This window comes from Lates calcarifer, linkage group LG16_LG22 (genome assembly GCF_001640805.2).
Source record: "Lates calcarifer isolate ASB-BC8 linkage group LG16_LG22, TLL_Latcal_v3, whole genome shotgun sequence".
Taxonomy (NCBI): domain Eukaryota; kingdom Metazoa; phylum Chordata; class Actinopteri; family Centropomidae; genus Lates; species Lates calcarifer.
Genome location: NC_066848.1, coordinates 22387064 through 22408267, shown reverse-complemented (window position 1 = coordinate 22408267; position 21204 = coordinate 22387064). Strand labels below are relative to the sequence as shown.

Genomic DNA, 21204 nt, shown 5'->3' with positions numbered 1-21204 from the left:
AGATTGAAAAACCAAGGCCTTCCCTCTAGATAATGACAGATGTGGGAGTCTGGCTTTAGTCAGGGAACCCAAGCATTGATGTGGTGTGGTGTGTGGTTAATACAGCCACTCACAGGTGATCCGGATGGACCCATGTCTCCCTTGTCTCCCTTGGGTCCAGGGAAGCCCATGACACCACCCTCCCCTCTAGGACCTTCAGGGCCAGATGGGCCTGCAGGACCAGGCTCTCCAGGCTTCCCTCTGGGTCCCTGAAAAAACAAGAGGTCAAAGTTGGCTCATTTAATTTAACCAGAAGAAGAGGAAACAATCTTGAGACACACATTTTTTCCATAACATCTAAAATGGCAGCTTTAACCATCACACCCATTTGTCATCACATTAAATACATTTCTATCACAATATCCATTCATTAAGAATTCAACTACCTGGCTAATAATATGGAGTACTGATGACAAAGTATTACCTTCTCACCGTCCAGTCCTGGTGGACCTGGTAAACCAACTTCACCCTGAGGACAGACCAAGGCTGGATTACCATCAGGCAAAGCAGGGAACTGCCCCAAATCAAACCTACAGGGGGCTCTGATACACCGTATACAACTTTATATCTAGATATTTGATGAAATTACACATTTGTCAGCTGTACTAACATACTAACAGTTAGGAAGTTACAATGTTACAAAGTTAATGCAGCAGAAACTAATTTATCTTTATCACCACCACTGTGCTGCCAGACTGACTTAATTCAAATGGATGTGAGGACTGCATTTCTTCATGCATAGCTGGAGTCACTCTGAATGTGGACAAATATAAACTTCCTGAATTATTATCTGATCCTTTGGCCATGTCTCGTATTTTCATTTAATCAAATGACCATGAAAAGCCTGGGATGTCCAAAACAAACTATGTATTTATTGTCTCAAGTGTGGGAATTTTGGCTCACTGTTGAAATCCAGTGTATCATGACAAAGTATGAGAACATCACATGTCAATTGTCTCTCTAAAATGTCTCCTACCTTGGCACCAGGGAGGCCAGGGGGCCCTGGAGGTCCAGGTAATCCAGGGGGACCCTACAGGGAGAAGAGATCATGTCATTGAATTGAATTTTGAGTACTCTGTTTGCACTTTTGAGATAAGCTCTAAAGTAAAAGTACTTACCATCAGGGGTATGTTGCGAATATCCTGTGAAGGAATATTAAGTATTAAAAATAGTTTACTTCATTCTTTTTCTAAATCTGAGAAAGGTGCAACTAAAGAAAAGTGCTGTACATTTTCATTATTGTGGATTTCAGCCTTTCCTGGCTCCCCAGTTGGGCCTGGAGGACCCTAGAGGATGACAATGAATTTGTAAACTTCATTATGAACATAATACAACTGGGCATTTTATGTACTACATCAATATCTGCATCATGTTGTCATGAGTGTGCCAGCCATAACTTACTCTTGGTCCAGCTGGGCCTTCAGGACCTGCTTCCCCCTAGAGGTTAAATGCAGGTATAACTCTTAGATTCCCTATAAACATTCTCAGCTTGTGTTAGTATGTGGACAGTAGCCGTCATAATGTTGTGTCCCTTCATAGTGCTGTCTTATTTTACCTTGTTTCACTGGTCAGCTTTTTTAGGAATGTTATACAGTGACTTCTTAACTTTTGTTGAGGTATTATTATATTAACCAGGCAAGGTTTTGTTTGATGGCCAGTATAATACTGTTGTGTTTTCAAAGTAGGTAGGTAGTCAGTGATATTTTTCTGTATTCCCTATATGTAAATTTTCCAATTCCTATGGCAAAGAATCAAATTTTACACTAAAAGTAGGATGCCCAGTAAAAGTTAAGAAAAGAACTTAAGAAAAGTACTCACTGACAGCCATTACTGAATAATCCAGTAAATGGAATGAATATGTAAAGAATCTTCTTTAACACTGCAGATGTTAATAAGAACTTTTTCATACGAGGCCACCTGGAGCATCATGCACCTATGAAATTCTTTCTAAATTCAATTTGAATATACACATTGTTAAGTGGTTCACACAGTGGACTGAAACAACAACGATTCACATATAATGTACATTACTGCTTTATGTGTACACAATAAATCTACATCAGATAACAGAAAAGTTAAAGCACAAAGCAAAAAAGTTAATTTTGACCATGGAAATTGTAGTTTGATTAAGGAAATCTCAACTTATTGTCCACTTACTCACTTTTTCTGGAGCTTTCATCTCCATCTAATGGTCGTCATCAGCAATTAAGAGGTGTTTAGTTGGCATGGAGATAAATTAGTTGTCATCATGTGATTTACATATGGAATTTTGTTCGTGTGGTTATATATGATATTATTTGGGAGGAGATGGTAACTCCTGTGCCTCTTCAAAGATGGTCTCTGATGTCAGATGTAGCACTCAACCTCCTGACTGTGACTAGCTGTTCTGACAGTGAGAGACTCACTGGTCTGCTTCTTATGGTCCCTGTTGAGTTAGCAGTTTCTTTGTCTTAAGTTGTAAGTCACGGTGGGATTCATTGCTTGTATCCATTGGCCTGGAGTACACCTTGAATGTGATGTACCCCCAATTATCTATCCTCTTAACTGATAAGAAGCTCTGCTCTGTGAAGGAGAGTCCTTACCACGGACAGTGATGATATATTGTTATCTCCATGACAAATGAGCAAACTGGATTAGGTGATGAAGACTGACATATAGTTTGAAACTCCAGAGAAAAGAAAGTTAGTGAGCTAGTAAGTGGACTTGAGTTAAGATTATTTTGTCAAACAGAATTTCTGTGCATTATGACAGATCACATCTGAGAATGGTTTCCTACAATCCATTCTTGTTTGATTGAGCAAGAATGAGTGCATGTCTGAGTGCTGTTAGAGAGACAAATGACATGATAAGATTTGTACAGTCCAACAACAAAGAGTTAGCCAGCCTAATTCTAAAATATTAGGACGACATTAAGGATGACTAATTATACCATGTATTAAAAAAGACCAAAGTACTCCAATGTCAAGCGAAGCACAACTAAAATACAGCTAAAAGGTTAAACAAAACACACTGAGACTTAATTGGAGCTTTGATCAGCCACAAAACAGTGAGGTGACAAATATCTCACTTTACAGATATCGAGTTAGTGAAGGAATAAGGACAACTGACAGAAGCCAGGCCAGACAGTGGATGCTCATTCCATTTGAGGCCTACCCTGTAGCCCCTCTTGCCAGGGATGCCAGGGGTACCAGGGATGCCAGCCTGGCCCTTTGCAGTGGAAGAAAGACAGTTATGACCCACTGATCTGATTGTGTATGTAATAACTGCTATTCACACTGCTCAGATATAACTTTACCTTTAACCCAGGAGTGCCTGGGAAACCTGGTTCTCCCTAAAATTGCCAAGATGCCATACAAAGACATAAGACAGAAGAGAAGAAAAAAGGATGGGGTGGGTATGAGTGGATATGAATGGTATGATTTTTTTCCCCAAGATGCAGAGAAAAAACACACGCAGACACATCTAGAAAGAAATTATTCATCATTTTGTGTCTCTTTTAATATGGGTGTTTTCTCCCTGTGAAGGATGGCTGGGGGACCCAAAGCCCATTGTTGTACTATGTAAAAGTATAAAGTGAAATGAAAAACTGTGACTGATTATCATTCATTATCATTTGTCAAGGGCCAGCCACAAAATGATGAACCCTCTGAAATTGGTTGTTATAAATAGAAAGGAAAACACACTCATGTAGTTCATCTGTGTTCTTGTTGCCCTTTTCAGATTAATGAGTAGATGGTTTAAAGTTGATGTACAGTCACAGCTGTGACCACAAAAGTACAGACGTAGCTGGTTGGTAGAGGGAGTTCCTACATTCCTGATGTCAACTGTGTGCCTGATGATAATTTTTCAAAGCTGTAGACTGAGATGTGCAGAGAGCTCTGTGTAGCAACATGCAAAAGGGATAGAGATGGTAGAGGAATTATTTAAACAAGCTCCTTCAAATTAGCACAAAAATACTTATTTAAGAAAACAAGTATAAAATATTATTATAATTATAATATTATTAAAATATTATTTCATGTGCTTCAGTTAAGTTCAGTTAACTAACCTTCTTCCTTGTCTCACTGGCAATTCCTAGCTCCTGTGCCAGAAAATTCAGGACATGCCCCACATGTATCTAACATTCTAGTTTTGGGGTTTTGACACCCTGGGTAAGTGTTGTGCACCTTCTGGGCCACTAGAGAGCAGGGCAACACTGTTCAAGGTTATGATTGGTTTGGTACATAGAAGGCTGACTGTTGGGGGCACAATGCACCAGGTTTGACCTGATTACTGCACAGAAAATGACAGTTCTTGTTGTTGGAGTGCCTCCATGGATACAAATTTAATTAATCACGGAAAGCAAAGTAAGCTAGCATATATCAATAAGTACATTTACCATTAATAACATTAATCCAATCATCAATAACCAACAACACATTAATTAGAGTTACATTTTAAGTGTTGGCTGTAGAATCTTTGAACAGCAGGCAATGGTCATCAAGGAGTATACTAGTTATTATTAGTTCTACTACTCCTACTGTCACAGCTGCTAGTACAGGTGCTATTGTCACCACTAATGCTAACACAACCATACTGCTACAAACCAGAACATGCCTCTCTGGGCTGTGGTAAGCTAATGTGTATGGCGTCATTCAGAGATTTTTGTGTGACTATGTAGCACCTGAGTGTTATTAGTTTTATTCATTTAAGATGTCACTTAAGAATATACAGGCATTTTTAGTTGCTGTCAGAGTGAGTGTAATTACACCCGCCAGTAGGGGGCAGAGAAAAACAATCTGTGGTGAATTGCTGCCAGCCTAGAAGAAGGAGGATACGTTTTCTTTTTTCTCTTCTTGGAGTTGTGAGTGAGCGCCCAGAGAGAGAGTGTGTGTGTGCCCGACCGAGTTTCGACAGTTTGCTATATGTTGCCATTAGTGCCTGCTGGAGAAGAATAAAAGTGAACGTTTTCTCTACACCAATACCGTCGCAGCCTGAGTGGTGTAACAATTTGGAGGTTCCACCGAGATAACGACGAATGTTACTTCACAGCAGAGGACTTTTTCAACTCCGGGAAAAAACAGTAACGTCGGACAGGTGTGAGAGTAGCGCCAACTGCGTGAGCTAACGTTAGCTACAGTTGAAGTTTAGCTAGTACGACATCGTCTTGTTTTGTTGTTTTTCCAAGTGTCGACGATTCAGCAACGTGATAAGCAAAATGTCGGAGCACCGAGAAGAGTTCCTTTTGGAAATAGAGGCTAAACTGTTTGGACTGACTGTGAAAGAGCTGCACCGAGTGTGTGAGTACTGTAAAATTGCGGGAAAAGACTCGGAGGACATTAAGAATAAAACTCGCCGCGCACTCGTTAAGCACATTGTAAAGTTTTGTGAACGTGAAGAGTTTCTGGAGAGGGAAGACGAAGGCATGTCTGTGCTTTTGGAGCTAAACGACACACTCGAGGCCCTGCGGGAGCACCCAGCGGAGACCGACGACGCGGGAGCGGCGCCACTCTTCTCTTCACCTGCGGCCGAGGAGGCGGAGGAGGAGACGGTTCGTTCGGCTCAGCCTGTGTCGGGGCGACAACACGGAGACTGCACACGGGTTCTGCCACCACCAGCGACACCGGTGACCCGCGAGGTGACGCAGGACGAGGGGGCTCAAAACAGAGGCAGAAACTCCATCAGCAACAACTGCTGGCCTTCAAATGGATTTAGAAAAGACTTCAGGATAAATGGACATGTTGGTGAGTTGACGGCAAAAGACACTTTGAGTTTTAGCAGCCTTGAACACCAGATTGAAAGTGGTTTAAGGAAAGGCTATCCAGGAGAAGAAATTATGGAGGCTGTGATACGTGCTGTAAATCCCGGCTTGAAATTGAGGAGCTATTTAGAGGGGAAAACAGATCTCACCCTAGCTACCCACTATGCAGAAAAGGATGCAACTGTACTGTACCAACAACTGTCAAAAGCTGCACAGGGACCTGGTGAAACTGCACTTGATTTTCTGGTTCGAGTACTTGATCTGCGTCAAAAGGTCTTGTTCGCATCTGACCGTGCCCAGTCAGGCTTAAGATATAACCGAGAGCTAGTTCATAGCCAATGTTCTCAGTCTATCATGACAGGCTTGTCAAATGATAACATAAGAGCTGAAATGAGGATGTATCTACAGGATGAGAACAGTAGTGATGAGCTGCTTCTGCAGAAAATGCAAATCGCTCAGTACAATGAAAATGAGAGAGCTCAAAAGATTAAAGGCACAAATAAAGTCACTCATAGAGCAAGTCTGAGCAAGGTAGAGAGAGATGATGATGAAAATGATCAACTAGCGATCACAGTTGCAGCTAAGCCCACCAAACCGATTAAAGAGAACCCCTTATTTACAAAAATGGAGGAAAGTAATACAGCAATCAGGGAACTAACAGGTCAAGTAGCATCCCTTGTACAAACTGTCCAGCGTGAAAAAAAGACTGTTGATGACGACCAAACAAAAGCTCCACCTACTGCTTTCAAGAGGCCAAAGAGACGATGTGTAGCATGTCAGCAGGACAAAAAGGACTGCAATCATTGTTTCAAGTGCGGCAGTGACACACATTGGGCAAGAGGGTGCAGAGTAGGAGGCAGGCAGAAACTGTTGGGAAACTAGCAGAGGTTGTGACGGAGGGACGTGCCATGACCTCAAAGCTGAAGTCCCAAAATGACCCAAAGACTGTAAACTTGTGCACAGTAGAGGAGGAAGAAAAAAAGACACCCACCTATCACCCCTCAGCACCTTCAAAGTCAAATGTGAAACGTAAAGGAGGCCAGCCTTCTCACTCGCACACCCCTTGTACAAAACGCAAACAAGTGGCACAGCTGGTAGGAAAAAAATGTCTTGTCTGGTGTAAAATGAACAGTGTTAAGACTCAAGCCCTGTGGGACACAGGCGCACAAGTGTCCATCATGAGTGAGACATGGAAGTCCCAAAACTTACCTGACATAGAAATCCGTCCCATCAGTGACTTGCTAAGTGATGATGAACTGCTGGACTTAAGGGCTGCCAACGGCTCAGAGATTCCTTTTCAGGGCTGGGTCCCAGTCAGTTTCAGTCTGTGTGATCCAAAAGCTAAAGAGGCAAAGTCTGGTGAAATACTAGTTCCAGTACTAGTGAGCAGGGACATTGTGCAGAAGCCTATAATAGGTTTTAATGCCATTAAGGAGATGTTAATAAATAGAGAGGATCAGGTCCAACCCAGTGAAAGAGTTGCATTACTTAGGAATTCATTAAGACTGGGATCAGGAAAAGCCGAAGCATTGCTAAATCTCATTCAGGGAGCTACAAATGAGAATGCTACTTACCTTGTCAGAACAGGACGTACGTCTGTTGTAGTTCCAGGAGGACAAATGAAGTGCATTACCTGTCCTGTCAAAACAGGCCTGAAAGTGAAAACTGAAATGCTCTTTGAACCTGAGGAGAACCTGTCATTGAATGAAGGACTCAAAATCACCTGTCAGCTGATAAGTATTTCCTGCTCCTCACGTAAAGTGCACATTTATGTGAGAAATACCACACAACATGACATCACGCTGCCAAGCAAAACTGTGGTAGGGAGCGTACAGAGAATCACAGACTGTTACCCAGTGTACCCAGGGGAACACCAGGTTAATTCTGTAGTTGTTGAAAATTCTCAGACTCCACCATGCTCCACCACAAAACTGCCTCAAGGTGATCCCCAAGAGAAACTGTTTGATCCACCTGTCAATGTGGACCACCTGACCAGCGAACAACAAGTTGTGGTCAAACAAATGCTCAGGGAGGAATCGAGAGCATTTGCCAGACACAGAGATGAGGTAGGCTACATTAAAAACCTGAAAATGGACATTAAGCTAACTGATGAGGTCCCAGTTGCCAAAACCTACAATGCCATACCTCGTCCATTGTATAATGAGGTTAAGAACCACATTCAGGACTTGTTAAACAAAGGCTTCATCCGCAAATCCACCTCCCCATATGCAGCAGCAGTGGTTTGCGTGAGAAAGAGAGATGGTAGTCTAAGACTTTGTATTGACTACAGGGGGCTTAACAAAAAGACAATCCCAGATAGGCACCCCATACCACGCATACAGGAGATACTTGATGGTCTTGGTGGAAACGCTTGGTTCAGTGTACTTGACCAAGGCAAAGCTTATCATCAAGGGAGTATCAGTGAGGACTCAAAGAAATTCACTGCTTTCACCACCCCATGGGGGCTATACGAATGGAACAGAATTCCATTTGGTCTCACAAATGCACCCTCCGCTTTTCAGCGTAGTATGGAAGAGAGCCTGCAAGGTCTCAGAGACAAAATATGCATTCCATACTTGGACGATGTCTTAGTCTACAGTAAAACATTCACACAGCACGTTGAGGATGTGAGAGCTGTCCTCAAACGACAGCAAGCTTGGGGAATCAAGCTGAGGCCAGACAAATGTGACCTGTTCAAAAATGAAGTACGTTATGTTGGCAGAGTAATCTCAGCTGAAGGCTACAGGATGGACAATGGAGAAATAGCGGCTGTGCAAGCACTGAAGAATACACCCCCTACAAACATTAAAGAGCTGCGTAAACTTCTGGGTTTCCTGGAGTATTATCGAAGCTATGTACAGGACTTTTCTCGCCATGCAAAGTGTTTATATGACCTTCTCTCAACAGATGTAATCCCAAGTCCCGAATCGAAGTCCACCTTTCGGTCAGCAGGTGTGGGACAGCTCCCCCCACATCAGAAAATAGTGTGGAATGATAGTCACCAGAAAGCTTTGAACTATCTAGTCGATGTCCTGACTAACCCACCTGTAATGGCGTATCCAAGGTTTGAAGATCCCTTTGTTCTTCATATTGATGCTTCAGAACAAGGGCTGGGAGCAGTCTTGTATCAGAGGCAGGAAGGCATACTCAGAGTTATTGGGTACGGCTCACGAACATTGACACCAGCAGAAAAAAACTACCGCTTACACTCAGGGAAACTTGAGTTTTTAGTGCTCAAATGGGCTGTTACAGACTATTTGTTTTATGCCCCATCTGTAACAGTCTACAGTGATAACAATCCTGTTACTTATGTTTTGAGCACAGCTAAACTGAATGCGACCGGACATCGCTGGGTGTCTGAGCTTGCCGACTTCAACATCACACTGAAGTACCGTCCAGGAAAAATAAATACGGACGCAGATTTCCTGTCCTGCACACCTGTAAGTATGGACTCATACATGAGCGAGTGTACAGAGCAGTGCTCTCCTGAAGTGTTAAGTGCGATATTCGGCTCAGTCGAAACACAAAAACAACATGAAATGGACTGGATTTCAGCCATTACCTGCAGCCCACATGTTCAGGACTTCGCTGCAGACAACCAGCCAGACATAAAAGTAACACAGCAAGAGTTACTACAAGCACAGTCTCAAGATCCTGTTATATCCCATGTACTCCAACTGAAAGCATCTGGAGTAAAGCCAGACAGAAGGATCATGGGTATGGAAACAAATAAAACCAAGCAACTCTTACATGAATGGAAAAGACTGTATGTTTCTGAAGAGGGTCTGTTGAAGCGTAAAACAGCAACTTGTACTCAAATTGTGCTTCCAGAAAAGTACAAAGCAGTTGTGTATAAGTACCTTCATTGTGAAATGGGACACCTTGGGGGTTGAACGTGTAGTACACCTGGCTAGACAGAGGTTTTATTGGCCTGGTATGCAAAAAGACATTGAGTTTTTTATCACCCAAGTTTGTAAATGCAACATTCAGAAAAAACCTACTGTACATACCAGGGCCCCTATGTGTCATGTACCTACAACAGCACCGTTTGAAATTGTCTCTATAGACTATCTTCACCTTGAAAAAAGCAGGGGAGGGTATGAGTATATTTTAGTGATTATCGACAACTTCACTAAGTTTGCCCAAGCCTACCCAACCCGTAACAAATCAGGCAAAACAGCAGCAGAAAAAATCTTTAATGATTTTTCTCTCAAATTCGGCTTCCCTGCTAAAATACATCATGATCAAGGTAAAGAATTTGAGAACCAGTTATTCAGACGACTGCAGAAATACACTGGAATGAACAACTCGAAGACGACTCCTTATCATCCACAAGGGAACCCAGCTGAAAGATTTAATCGCACCTTGTTATCAATGCTGCGGACTTTGGATGAGGAGAAAAAGGGAAACTGGAGTGACTATGTGAGTAAAGTTGCACATGCTTACAACTGCACAACCAGTGAGGCAACAGGATATTCTCCTTTCTATTTGCTTTTTGGTAGAAATCCCCGTTTGCCAATTGATCTGATCTTTGGAATAAATGGGGAGAAAGGATGTAATTCACACCAGGAATATGCTCAAAAATGGCAGCAGCAAATGAAAGAAGCATATGACATTGTGTCCAAAACCATCAAAAAGACTACAGCAAGAGGAAAAATGTATTATGACCAAAAGAGACAAAGTTCAGTACTTTCCCCAGGTGACAGGGTCCTTGTTCGGAACATGTCAGAGCGCGGGGGACCAGGAAAATTGCGCTCATACTGGGAGGACCAAATACACATTGTGGTTTCACAAAAGGGGAAAGACAGCCCAGTCTATGAGGTGAAACCTGAACGTGGCACAGGGAGGGGCAGAATTCTCCATCGCAACATGTTGATGCCATGTAACGCGTTGCCACTTAAAGAACCAGCTCAAAGCTTGATTGGGGGACAAAAGCCTCAGATTCAACAAAGAAAGAGACTAAAGGAGAATAAATCAAGTAAAACATTGGAGGATTCAGAGAGCTCTGATGTAGAGGAATGCTATTGGGCTTGTAGACTGAGGCACCATTCACTACCAGCCTGAAGAGCAAAATGTTGCACCTCCCATTACTCCTGAAACAGAACCTCAGCCTGAACTTAATGCTGAGCAGAGGAGTTCAGAATGGAAACTCCAGCACAAACGCTGGTGTACAATGACTTTACTGGAAATGTCACAACTGGATTTGATACTCAAGAGGTCACACAAACTGTTCAGTCTCCTGACCTGCCCAGCACACAGGAGCCAGCGCCTACTGACACACAACCACGCAGGTCACAGAGAGAAAGGCGACCTAGAGAGACATTGACATATGAATCATTAGGCCAACCTACTCATCGGGTGGTGGGATTACACACTAACCCACTTTATGTTAATACATTGGCACCGGTATATGGACAATACAGTGTGCCTTGGCTACCTTCACAGATGTTTGGAACACATCTGGTTTGTCCAACTCTTGTCCCTGCCGGATTCTACTGAAAAACTGAGGTACAATATGGACTGTTACAGATTATTCTGTGAAGAATGGACACAGTGACATGGACTGTTTGTGAACTGAGTGGTCATTGTCCATTATGAATGTAAAGGGACAATAAGAGTTAATGAGATAAACAAAGTGTGGGGAAAAAGCAAACAAAGAAAAAAAAAACAAATGTGAATTTGAGAACTGAATGTGATGTGGAGTTAACTACTGTGATGTGATTGTTGTTTACATTTACTTGGTTAATCAAGCAAAAATATGCTTTGTAAATTGTTTTCCAGATGTTACTTAAATCTGAGTAAGGTATTTGGGAAGTTCTAGTCATACTCTAGATAGTTTGGGATTAAGTAAGGCACAGAAATAATGTAAATGGAATATTTTTGGTACATGTGTATCTATACAAGTCAGAAGTCTCCATGGAGTGTATAGTGAAGTGACAGAAATGTTTTTGTTTCAGAGCATTAACGTAGTACTGTGCTATTGTTACAATTGCTTAGAGTTAGATTATTCCTGAATTCAAACACTGTGGTGCTGGTTAAGAGTAGAGTGTGATGTGATCACATGGTATATAATAGCAATGCACTTTTATGGTAAAACCTATTGAAATGCACTTAAACCATTTACTTATTTGTAACTTTCAAAGGAAAACTGTTGTCACTACGTTATGTTAAACCTAGAGTATTACCTTTATTGTTATAAGTATTGATATTATATCCCATAGTTAAAATTGTACTGCAACTTAGTGTCAATGTTGAGGACAACATTTATTTTGCAGGGGAGGATAGTAGAGTGTTATTAGTTTTATTCATTTAAGATGTCACTTAAGAATATACAGGCATTTTTAGTTGCTGTCAGAGTGAGTGTAATTACACCCTGCCAGTAGGGGACAGAGAAAAACAATCTGTGGTGAATTGCTGCCAGCCTAGAAGAAGGAGGATAAGTTTTCTTTTTTCTCTTCTTAGAGTTGTGAGTGAGCGCCCAGAGAGAGTGTGTGTGTGCCCGACCAAGTTTCGACAGTTTGCTATATGTTGCCATTAGTCCTGCTGGAGAAGAATAAAAGTGAACGTTTTCTCTACACCAATACCGTCGCAGCCTGAGTGGTGTAACAACTGCACTTTTCACATACATGTGTCAGTTAGAAGATGGAGAGGACCACATTAGGACAGAGTGTCCACTAGTGTACACGTGTTTGTGGTCAGATGAAAGCATTGCTGGACCTCCATTATACCTGCTACCCTGAGGAGTGGTGATGTCTCTAAACACACAGGATGGGTCATTAGAGATGCTCCCCAACAACTAACTGCCCCATACAGAAAACATTCTTCAAAAAATGTGTCATATGCTGAGAATGTCTGTCAAAGTCCCTTCCCAAATCAAAATCCTTCTGACTGGGTAGAACTGACCTAATGGTATAATAGCAAAGGGAAAAGTTCTGGATTTTTAAATTTGATACCTTAATTTGTCCAGGTTTGAATAAGGAACTAGATAATAAGACTTTTCTTTAAACAACTTTCATAAACATCTCCACTGATGTGACTGTTATTTTGATTTTGATAAAGCTTATAGTTAGACTTGGCTCAGGCTTGTATGCTGCAATAAGCCTAGACTGCAGGGAGATCTCCCATGACGCACTGAGCTTCTCTCTCTCTCTCTCCATCAGTATGGATTCATATCCCATATTACATGTTACTAACTAAATATCTTCCCTTTCCCGTAGTATTGTGCTCCTCCGTACTGTATTATTGGTATCACTTTAATTTTTTTTACATGGAACCCGTGTTATGCTATGTTCTTCTGTCGCTATTCTCATTGAATTGAATTGAATTCAAACAAGCCATGATATAAAGCCAGAGAGCAACTAGATAAGACCTTAGATTTCAGAGATAGCAGGTTCATAGCCTCACCTGTCAGTCCTGTAACCTACCATTCCCTCCAGGTCATGTCCAGCAGTTGTTCTCAGTGTAAACCTGCCCACGCTACTTGTGTTTAGACCTGTAGCCAGTTGGTGACCTACCCTCTAGCCTTTGCCCTTTAAGAATTTGTTCACCTGTTTGGACTGCCACATGCTGCCAACCATAAGCCATTTCACTGACCATGCAGTGAAGTACCTTTTTTCTTCCTGCTTGGCCTTGGTGTTTGCAGTGTTTTTCTCTTGACTGTACATGAACTATGACATTGGATTTCTGCTTGGTCCTCTACTCACACGTGGTCTCTGTAGAGCTGGACAGGTACCAGGGGTAATTTGTTTGCATTACCATAAGTACTGCATTTTGTAGGTCTTGCTCACCCTTTCATTTAGCCAAGGAAGTCAAAAGTTGGCACACACTTTCCTTTGTCATGAAATACACCTATGTCGTTACCTGTTCTCAGTTCTCAGAGGCAAAGCAAAATTAAAGATGTTTTCACAGACAAAGCTTATTAGATCGATCTAAAGAAAGTGACAGGTGGGATAAGTCTCTGAGGTGGTAGCTGTGTATGCCTCCTTCAGGGTTAGACATGGGCCTGTTGTCTACTGGGAGCTATGAAACTGAAGAGACTAGGTCTAGAAAAATCATCATTTATGGTCTGCACTATGCAGATATTAATGGTCATTGTGTAGACCACAAAAATTCTTCCTGGCCCACTTTATTTCACTCACTAGGCACCAGCAGCCAGCTCTCTGAGATTATATATAGAACAGATTTCCCCTGAGTTGATGGAAGCCTCAACTCCTTAAGCGATCATACTCTAACATTGAAGGAGCAGCCTGCAAAAGCACTTTCTCTTTATTATTAAACAATAAAGGCCTTTTCCAGATTGCCATTTCCTGTGGTTACCAACAAATATGCGCTTTCCTTTATGTTTTCTGTTTTTTTTCTTCCTCTTTCCCCCATCTGTGAGGCTTAATGGAGAAAACACACATACATATGGCTGTGACTGCTACTGCCATGCTACTAGGACCTAGGTTGCCAGGATCCACCAGAGAATCAATGTAGAGAATAGGGAATTTAGGAAAATAAGTTATTAATTGATTAGACTGAGTAAGGGCAGAGCCAAATAGGCCACATTGACCATAAGGACAAGAAAGGAAAAAAAGTCAGCGTTCATTCTTGCAGCGTAATGCCCACACAGTACAACTGAATACTAAAACTGTGTTAATAACCATACTGATTAGATTACCATTACAATATTACTCACAAATGGATTTAAATCCATGAAGGCTGTCATACTGTTTGTGCTCAAAAACAGACATTTCAGGCTTTTCAGTTCAAACTTTTGAAGTGGTTTTCCACTAAGAGATAAATTTAAACTAAGTTTCATTCATCCAGACTCAAGTGGTGACATTTGTGATCTCACCACGCATAAATAAATCTTGACATGCCACACACACAACTCCATGCTTGCCTGTCACTCTACCTTTTCTCCCCTCTCTCCTGGGAAACCCAGATTTCCTTCATCTCCCTATAGAGTGTATGAAAAAAGCAGTTCAGAGAAGCAGTGGGGCAGTAAAAGCAGACACACTCTTTCAACCAGGAGAAAATCAAAGACACGCAAAGGCCCAGGGGAAAAGGGAGTGCTCCATCTTGACATGGAGCTGACAGGAGGTGATCTAAATCTTTAGAGATGACATCAGGGGCTTTGTACTATGTTGGCCCTGGACTAAAGCAGAAAATGGTTGCCTTGGAAAAAACATTAAACAGTAGGCAGTAAGGAGGTGATTTCTCATCAAGGCCAAAACAAGTAAGGTGACTCAATGTTAACCCCTTTGATTAACATGAAGACCTAAGGTTTATTCTAGATACAGATCCAGAGTCAATTATCATGTTTCAGTTAAATGAATGTGAGTCTTCACAGTAAAACTAAGGCAAAGCTAAGTTAGCAAGAAGATTATTTGTGAGCAAATTGAATAGTTGAGATTCGCTGTTCTTTCCAAAGAACAGGCAGACACAGATACAAGCAATGCAAAGCCTCTTACTCTAACACTGAGGCCACATTTTTCCTATTTTAGAAAGAAAATTTGGATGCTTCAGTACAGTGATTTTTTCTTTCTGTAACTAATTCTTCTACATTCTGACTTTTTATAGGCCCTTAAAGTTTGACAAAATAATTCCAACTCAAGGCCACTTACTAACATGTTCCATAACTTTAAACAATAACACCAGACAACAGAATTTAGCCACAACTCAGTCTTCAAGAGTTCAGACTGAGTTGTGGCTAATCTTATGTGAAACATGCTTAAAATTTTACTTTTGTGGAATACCTTTACCTTTCACACTACTCACAAAGGTTTACACAAAGAGTGTTGCTGTCCAGCAAAAATCATGTATCTCCAAATAACTGGAATTGATTTTGAAACTTTCAGATAAAATGTTTTTCTATATGTTGAGAAAATGATCCAACTTCTTAGGTGGATCGTATCCTTTAAATTAGATTATATCAATCGGTAAAAATGCACCGTCACAAAGCTAAAAACTGGCTGGGGATAGAAGGTTCTGTATATCTAAATGCTGTATATGTATACAATAGACTGGTGTGATCACAATAGTCTATGCTGGGTCAGGGTAGATGGGGAGAGGTTTGGACTCAGGACCTGAACATCTCTAAAGTCTTGACTATGGTCTAAACAAGACATTAAACATGGGCTAAAACCTTTATTGGCAGCTGTTACAAATATTTTGTGAGAATAAAGAAAATTTCAAAAGTATAAAATCTTACCTTAATTCCTTGGTCACCTTTAACTCCCTGTGAAGCAAAGCAGAGACAAATACTACAATTATAATAACTGACAACAATGATCCCCTAAATGTAGCATAAGATCCTCTATAGCGATCAATATTACTGTGTCCAAAGCAGGGTTGGGTAAAGAAAAACAAACAACCCTACACTGAGATATATCTCAGATATATCTGAGGCAGCTGTTATATATCTGAGATATATACTATGGAAGACTGAACACTTTATTCAGTCTGTCCCTGCTGGGAAGCTAACACTAGCTAACAGCTGTGTACAGTCCAGATGAATTAGTAAACAGACTTTCAGTTTCTGTCCTGTCTGCTCACAGTGATCATCACAGATCTGCTTTTTGTTTGTTTTTTTGTTTTGTTGTTTGTTTTTGTTTTTTATTATTCTTGCTGTTTTGCACATGAAGGCCTAAAATATGTAGATCTAGCATGTTTAAGTCAAGGTAAATAAATTCTTGGTCAACAGTTTTCAATTCAGCCTATAATATGTCTGATATAACTGAATCATCAACAATTGAACTGAATCAAAATGAACCTGATTATGGCCTTTGTGAATTGAAATCAGTTTGAATCAGGAAATCATTGCTGATATCCAGCCCTGGTCCAAGGCCTCACAGAGTGACTGTGAAAACTGAAGGAGTAGTTTAAAAAGTTATCTAATCCCTGTTGTGGAACCTGTGGAAAAAAGCTGGATAACAGCCTGTGAAGCCTCTTCTCTCTACTCTTAGTTACCTTGAATTCAGCAGTGTAATATGCTCAAAAGTTCATGGAAGAAAACAGAAACAGGATTCTGGGTTGATTTCAAAAAAGTGAGATGGAAAATGGTTTCCAAGTTTACAAGACAATAATCTGCACAAAACCTTACAGCAGAGAGGTATTCCAGCAGTCCAAGCCTCAGAAAGGCTGCAGTATAAACTTCTGAGGGACACTATGTTTTCACTGTGACCTCTACTGAACATTCAGTCTGAATTTTTATTTCTGGCTTCAGGCAAAATTACTTTCAGAGACTTGTGTTACTGAAATATACCATGGCTTTGTTGTAACAGCAGCAGCCAAGCTGTTTGACGACACCTACATGATTGAAATGTTTTAACTCTGGAATTTAGTGGACCAGTTAATAAATTGCTTGGTCTTCAATTCAACACATGGTTTCATGGTTTGGTCACATAGTGTTTCTCACACAGTGTGTGATGGTATTTTGATTCTTCCCCCAGGCTTTCTTAAGAAATGCTGTGTGACAGTCTAGACTAACATACAAATAGGATTACAGTTCTGATTAGCTCTGCAGAGCCTTTTAGCCTCTTTTAGTTCATTGTTTTGGTTTTCATTTGTGCATTGACTGCTAACATCAAGCTAACTAGGGAATCAGGACAGGACTTGGCCAGACACACAACTCCAAATGAATGCTAACATTAGTCTGTGGCTGCTCAACATTGAGTTGTCCTGTCTCTGGCCTGCCACAGACAGCCCGTGCCCCCATTGTTTCATGATGTTAGCAGCTTTCCCTTTGTCATCAATAAAGCCCTAAAACTCTAGTCTAACAGTAATCTCATATGTAATCTAGATTACGTAGAACAGTTGCTGTGTACGTGTATTTGTGTGTGTGTGTGTGTGTGTGCGCGTGTGTGTGCGTGTGTGTTCCATAGTCATATTAAGCCATGGAAAAGTGGAGGAGAAGCACGTGGAGGGTGTAGTGGGCAGAGCTGACTTTCACCCTTGCACATCTTCAAAGCCAAGCTTAGATTTTTCAAGCTGCCATCCACACAGTTCATGTGCATGTTTGTTTCTGTGTGTGTGCGCTCATGCTGTGTTCATCCCTGTTCATTCAATACAAAGGAGAATATGATGCAATAATCCAGCAAGCACTTTCCATTAAATAAATGTCAAAACCCTAAATACAGCAGCAGATGCTATCTGCATCATTTTGTGAGGTCAGGGCCTGGGTGTTTTTTATGATATCAGTTCTAAACAATCCCAAAGCTTTGTTTAATACTTAAAAAAACCCTAAACAATGCAACATAAATCAAATAAAGCTGCCAAATGATGCAACTAAGATTGAGTACAAAATCCACAGTCCTCACTGAAAAATAAATTCTATAATTAAGCTCAAGCTAATATGGGACTTAGATAAATCAAGCAGGCATCTCCCAGTCTTTTTAATATGAAATACCCACCTTGTGTTTCCACAGACAAAGATGAAGATACTTGCTTCATTTGACTATAGCCAAAATGAAACTTATTGTAACTTCTGCTGTTAAAAGCTTTGGCTGAATACAGTTTCTGTGTAAAACCTGGACTGTGGATTTTGTTTGATGTTTCTTACATTCTAGTCATGTTACGAAAAGATTAATTCACAGCCAGTATGGAGAAGAGGAATGACTGACAACCCATAACCCATTCCAACATAGATATAGCATATGAATCTTGTATTAAGAAAGTTTTTTTTTTTTTTTTTTTTTAAAACATCTTTAGAGTTTAATTTTAAACCTTCTGTCCTGAACCTTTCAGTGAAACACAAAACACCACAGTGAGACTGAGATTGAGATTGAAACACCTTTGGGCCTTCAGGACCTGGTGGGCCTACATCGCCTTGATCACCCTATGGAGAGACAGAGAAACCTTTTCAAGGTGGGAATTAAGGCAACAAAGGGTCTTCTTAATGCCAGTGCTGCATGACATCTGTATTAAGGGGTTACTGATTCACAAAAAGTTGAAAGCAAATTGCTGGTGAGTGGGCACAACACAGGCAAATAATTTATTGAAACCATCCTCCCATTAGATTCAACAAGATGTTGGAAGATGTTCCTCTGAGATTCTGCTTCACATAATTTCTGCACATTCATGCTAATCTCCTGTTCTACCAAAATCCCAAAGGTGTTCTACTGGATTCAGATCTGGTGACCAGGGAGACCACTGAAGTTCACTGAACTCACTGTCATGTTCATGAAACCAGTTTGAGACACTTTGTGGCCATAAAGGGATGAACATAGTCAGCAACAATACTCAGATAGGCCGTGGCACTCAAACCATGATTGATTGGTATTAAGGACCCAAAGTGAGTCAAGAGAACATTCCCCACACCATTACACCACCACCACCAGGCTGGACTGTTGACACAAGGCAGGTTGACTCCATGGATTCATGCTGTTGAAGCCAAATTCTGAGCCTACCATCTGCTGCCTCAGCAGAAATCCACACTCATCAGACCAGGCTACATATTTCCAGTCTTCAACTGTCCAGTTTTGGTGAACCTGTGTCTACTGCAGCCTCAGATTTCTGTTCTTGGCTGACAGGAGAGGAACCTGACGCTGCTGTAGTCCATCCACCTAAAGGTTGGACGTGTTGTTCACTCTAAGATGCTTTTCTGCTCAGCACAGTTGTAAAAAGTGGTTATCTGAGTAGCCTTTCTGTCAGTTCCATTCTCCTCCGACCTCTCACATCAGCAAGGTGTTTCCCTCCGCAGAACTGCTGCTCAATGGATTCGTTGTTTCATTCTGATGTTTGATGTGGACATTAACTAAAGCTCCTGACACGGGTGTGCAGGATTTTATACACTGCAATGCTGCCACATGATTGGCTGATTGGATAACTGAATGAATAAGCAGGTGTACAGGTGTTTCTAATATGGAGCACTTCATATGGTACACCTGTTCAACTGCTTATTAGCACAAATATCTAATCAGCCAATCACATTACAGCAGCTCAATGCATTTAGAGATGTAGACATGGTCAAGATTATCTACTTAAGTTCAAACTGAGCATCAGAATGGGGAAGACAGGTAATTTCAGTGACTTTGAACGTTGTTGTTAGTGCCAGATGGGCTGGTCTGAATATTTCAGGAACTGCTGATCTACTGGGATGATCCAAGAGTGGCAGTTTCCTGGGTGAAAATTCCTTGTTGATGTCAGAGGTCAGAGGAGAATGGCCAGACTGCTTCAAGCTAATAGGAAGACAACAGTTATTCAAATAACCACTTGTTGCAACCAAGATAGATAGATAAGAACTTTATTCATCCTTTGGGGAAGTTCCCTTCGGGAAATTCAGAAGAAAAAAAGGAGAAAGACATGCATTACAGAGAGGGTGCTAGTAACAGGTTATAAATACAAAATGTATATATAATAATGTAATGGTCATAAGTCATCAGTCACTTGGTCATTGGTCCACTTCCACTGCCCCGGGTGTTGTGTCCTGTGTCCTCCCTCTGCCTCCCTCTACCACCCACTGTGGAATTGTACAGTTTGATGGCGTGAGGGACAAAGTTCTTCAGTCTGTTGGTATTGCACCTCGGGAGCAGCAGAGGATGGCTGGCATTGTCCAACATGGCCAGCAGTTTGTTCATTGTTCATTATCCTTCGACTTCCCAAAGTCTATGACCAGTTAATTGGTTTTTGAGGTGTTGAGCTGCAGGGCATTAGTGTGGCACCAGATGACAAAGTCCCTCACCAGGCTCCTCTACTCCTCCTCCCAGTCCTCCCTAATACACCCCATGATGGCCGTGTCATCAGCAAACTTCTGAATGTGGCATGATCCAGAGTTGTAGCTGAAGTCTGAGGTGTACAGGGTGAAGAGGAGGGGGTTTTCGCTGGGGCGACCACATCCATGCAGAAGTTCACATAGTTTATCAGACACCGTGTCAGTCCCTCAGTGTCATCACAGTGTGGACTCACAGTGCACAGTACACTCCAGTCCATTGCTTCAAAGCAGTCTCTCAGAGCATCCTCTGCTTCAGGGGACCAGGTCCTAAGAATGCACTTTGTGGCTGGCTGTCTTTGTACCAGGGGGGTGTACTGCAGCTGCAGGTGGAGACCACAGGGAGTGGTCCTGTATGCATCCCTCACATTTGCATACAGTAAGTCCAATGTCCTGTTCTTCCTTGTCATATAGTCCACAAACTGGTGAAACGCAGCCAGAGAAGAGCCCAAGGTGACATGGTTAAAGTCACCTGAGATGGCGATAAAGGCCTTTGTGGATGGTATGGCTGAAGGCTAACAGCTAACAGCTCTAAGTCCCAGCAACATAAAACCACCTACTCTGAGACATGTCCTGGGTTACACCATTGATTGTTAATATGTACAATTAGTCCCCCATCTTTGCTATTGCCTCAAGCTTTAGTGTCTCTGTCGGCTCTCACTATGGTGAATCCTGGCAGGTCCATGTTAGTGTCCGGTGTGCAACAGGTAAGCCACATCTCCGTGAAGATAAT

At 41.5% G+C, this 21204-nt stretch overlaps 2 protein-coding genes across 2 annotated transcripts in view; one reads left to right on the top strand and one right to left on the bottom strand.

Annotated features, from left to right (window-relative positions):
- Window positions 1-21204, bottom strand: part of LOC108895316 (collagen alpha-1(XIII) chain-like) — a 111048-nt gene that overhangs the window by 20051 nt on the left and 69793 nt on the right. Inside the window, exons 16-26 of the mRNA XM_051076474.1 lie at window positions 18555-18599; window positions 15975-16001; window positions 14676-14720; window positions 3335-3370; window positions 3193-3246; window positions 1441-1476; window positions 1269-1325; window positions 1158-1181; window positions 1016-1069; window positions 464-508; window positions 114-248 (exon numbers count right to left, since the gene is read on the bottom strand). Of these exons, the coding sequence (XP_050932431.1) occupies window positions 114-248; window positions 464-508; window positions 1016-1069; window positions 1158-1181; window positions 1269-1325; window positions 1441-1476; window positions 3193-3246; window positions 3335-3370; window positions 14676-14720; window positions 15975-16001; window positions 18555-18599 (558 nt within the window). The remainder of the gene's footprint in view (window positions 1-113; window positions 249-463; window positions 509-1015; window positions 1070-1157; window positions 1182-1268; window positions 1326-1440; window positions 1477-3192; window positions 3247-3334; window positions 3371-14675; window positions 14721-15974; window positions 16002-18554; window positions 18600-21204) is intronic.
- Window positions 3389-10873, top strand: LOC127143390 (uncharacterized). The gene is made up of 2 exons (XM_051076475.1): window positions 3389-5762; window positions 9104-10873. The coding sequence occupies exons 1-2, from the start codon at window positions 5237-5239 to the stop codon at window positions 9670-9672; spliced, it is 1095 nt and encodes a 364-aa protein (XP_050932432.1). The 5' UTR covers window positions 3389-5236; the 3' UTR covers window positions 9673-10873.

Excerpts from the sequence above, each read along its gene's own strand:
- LOC127143390 (XM_051076475.1), top strand. The coding sequence starts at position 5,237 with ATGTCGGAGCACCGAGAAGAGTTCCTTTTGGAAATAGAGGCTAAACTG. Across the intron at positions 5,763-9,103 it reads CAGGATAAATGGACATGTTG|CTAAACTGAATGCGACCGGA; the intron begins GTGAGTTGACGG and ends TTTTGAGCACAG.